Source organism: Cucurbita maxima, unplaced genomic scaffold (genome assembly GCF_002738345.1).
Source record: "Cucurbita maxima cultivar Rimu unplaced genomic scaffold, Cmax_1.0 Cma_Scf00001, whole genome shotgun sequence".
NCBI classification, from domain to species: Eukaryota; Viridiplantae; Streptophyta; class Magnoliopsida; order Cucurbitales; family Cucurbitaceae; genus Cucurbita; species Cucurbita maxima.
In genome coordinates, this window is record NW_019272017.1 from 6,247,971 (window position 1) to 6,250,635 (window position 2,665).

At 34.8% G+C, this 2,665-nt stretch overlaps 1 protein-coding gene across 3 annotated transcripts in view; it reads right to left on the minus strand.

Annotated features, from left to right (window-relative positions):
• Window positions 1-2,665, minus strand: part of LOC111466883 (SAC3 family protein A) — a 9,845-nt gene that overhangs the window by 3,569 nt on the left and 3,611 nt on the right. For 2 of the 3 annotated variants that reach the window (XM_023111751.1, XM_023111593.1), the window contains 5 exons: window positions 2,495-2,596; window positions 2,002-2,099; window positions 1,119-1,302; window positions 372-857; window positions 108-248 (listed from right to left, as the gene is read on the minus strand). In XM_023111751.1, the coding sequence (XP_022967519.1) occupies window positions 108-248; window positions 372-857; window positions 1,119-1,302; window positions 2,002-2,099; window positions 2,495-2,596 (1,011 nt within the window). The remainder of the gene's footprint in view (window positions 1-107; window positions 249-371; window positions 858-1,118; window positions 1,303-2,001; window positions 2,100-2,494; window positions 2,597-2,665) is intronic. The other variant, XM_023111660.1, reaches the window with a different exon arrangement.

The following is a 2,665-nucleotide window of genomic DNA, read 5'->3' on the forward strand; positions in this document are numbered from 1 at the left end:
AAAAAAAAAAAAAAAAAAAAAAAAAAAAAAAAAAAAAAAAAAAAAAAAAAAAAAAAAAAAAAAAAAAAAAATCCTCTGTAACCAATAAAGAGAGATGACAAGTATACCTTAGCTGTTAGTTGATTGCGAATTCTCTGTACAGTCAAATCCTGACGAATGGATTTCAATTGATCACATTTATATAGATAATTCTTTTGAGACATTTGAACCATATTGAGAGATTTTTCCAGTACTTCTTCGGGTCTTACCTGTAAAGTAAAGATACAAAATGAACATAATAAAGTTCATAGAAAAAATTACCATCTGCTATTTTCATTCAATCTCAATTATGATTGTCCTGAAAAGAACAAATGCTAGATATTAATGCTTACACTGCAAGGGTCAGGAGCAGAAGTAAGACGGAGATAACGTTTCTCAATTTCCTGGCAAGTCCCTTTAATGGTAAGAGCGTCCCAGTCAATGTCTTCAACAGCTCTGCAGCCACCGTCCTCTAAATTTTTTCCAAGAACCAAGGCACTAGCCCTTCGAGTATACAAGCTTCCAATTCCAGCATTTTTAGGTTTGAAGTGATTATTTTCTCCACGATGACCATGCCCTTTTTCAAAACGCTTGGATCGGGTTTCCCGTTTCCTTTTTTCTTCAGGCGAGTTTGCGAGTGCCATGGCCCCAGAGTAGTATGCTGTCAAACTTTGCTCCTTATCACTATCGCCCGATGCCCCATCATTATCAAGTGCACTCCCATCAAGAACTCGCTGCTTCTTTGCTGGTCCTTGGGAAATCTTGCCCACAGTTCTCTGATTCCACAGAGTGAATCTAGAATTGCTCACATCCTTTGTCTCAGAATTCCCAGATAAATTCTGCATGCGATTTCTCAAGTCAAGCAGCTTAAACAACTATTTAAGACGGCACATGATTATCAACCAAACATTCATAAATTATAGACCTTCAATATTTGGAAAATGGGGCAACAAAGATGAAACATATCTTATCCAGTGTATAGCAACAAGAATATAACAGCAATCAAGATTGACTATTACCACATCATACAAATAAGGAGAGAGAAACTATCTACAGAAGGGTAGGGTAATAGCCAAGGTGAAGTAAGGAAAGACCTTTACCTTTTTGTCCCTTTCGCTAACATTGGCCCAGCCACCATATTTTGTAGCAGCACCATTACTATAAGAAGGAGGTGCTTCAGCTGGTTTTTCCACAGGTAAAGGCTCCCATCTACTCTTGGATCTTCTGCTTGGGCTTCTCTTAGACTTCGACAATGAAGAAAGAGGAGTTGAACCATGTAAATTGCTGCAGAAAATTAAACCTCAGATTCTGTTTCCATATTGCAGGATATAAACGATACAAGGGAACTCAAATGTTTTCCATAATACCGAAGACAAAAATCTTTCCTATTATCAGCACTGAAATGAAATTTTAGACCACTTGTACTAGAGATTTTTATTCAAAACCACTGAACCCATATCTAACGCCTATGCAAACAAAAATATTTGGGTTTGGTAATAATTTTCTATCCATTGAGATGAAGAATGTAACAACTCATTGAGAGGAAGAATGTAACAACTCTCATGTTCTCCAAATGCATTCTTATCCATATATTTTAAAATGGATGTTTTTGGATTAAAAGCTTCCAGTTGAGAGAGAGAGAGAGAGACATTACCCCGTGGTCTACAATTTTTTACTGCTTTGGGTTATAAGAAATATAGAAGAGTGAACGGGAAGGGAAACATGATAAACAATAAACCAAAGAATTTACATGCGAAGTGAAACTAGTGCCACTTCTCATGATACAATATAATATCATATAAAAAATAAAAGTAGTTAAATTTTCATATAAATGTTCAAAAGGGAGGATAAAAGGGGAGAGACAAAATTCATAAGGTAAAGACATCAGGTAAGACTGCATACATCAATTCAAATAGGCACCAACTTAAGCTTAGAGAGAGAGAAAGAGAGAAAGAGAGAGAGAGAGAGAGAGAGAGAGAGTACTCTGAATTAACTGCATCCGCACTAGGCAACGGAAAAAGAGGCTCAACATCCCAGTCTTTTGTATAAAGCGTGCCATCAGCAGTTGCCTTTGTGATCATCTGAAATGAAAAGAAAGAGCTAATCAGCCAAACCAAGTCTATTTGATGCACCAAAAAGCAAAGGCAATATGCACCAATATTTAGAAGCTATACAAAGAAAAGATAGCTAACTGTGTAGTTTATATAACAAATAGTTTATAAGGAAACCACCAAAAAATGAACCTTAAGATACTATAATTATTTTAAAAATTAATGGATAAAGGATGAAACTTTAAAAAAAAATAAAATAGGGTGGGATTAGACAATGTCTATTTGATTGAAAAAATTGACATATACAAACAAACTAAAAGATTAAGACAATGACACGCTTGATTAAAATTGAAGCTTGAAGATAATAAATACAAACTCAAGTAGTTATACTGCTTTGTGCAATAACTTCAATCAAAGCACAATACCTCCTTCAGAACTGATTGGCAAGATGTCATCAGCTTCTCATCTTTACATCGTGCCAAAGCCCTCTCAACATAACCACGCAATGATTTAGGGAACATTCCAGGCTGCAAGTAAAAAAAAAAATATATACATCTTATTTTATATATATATATATAGAAAAAAAAAAAAAAAAA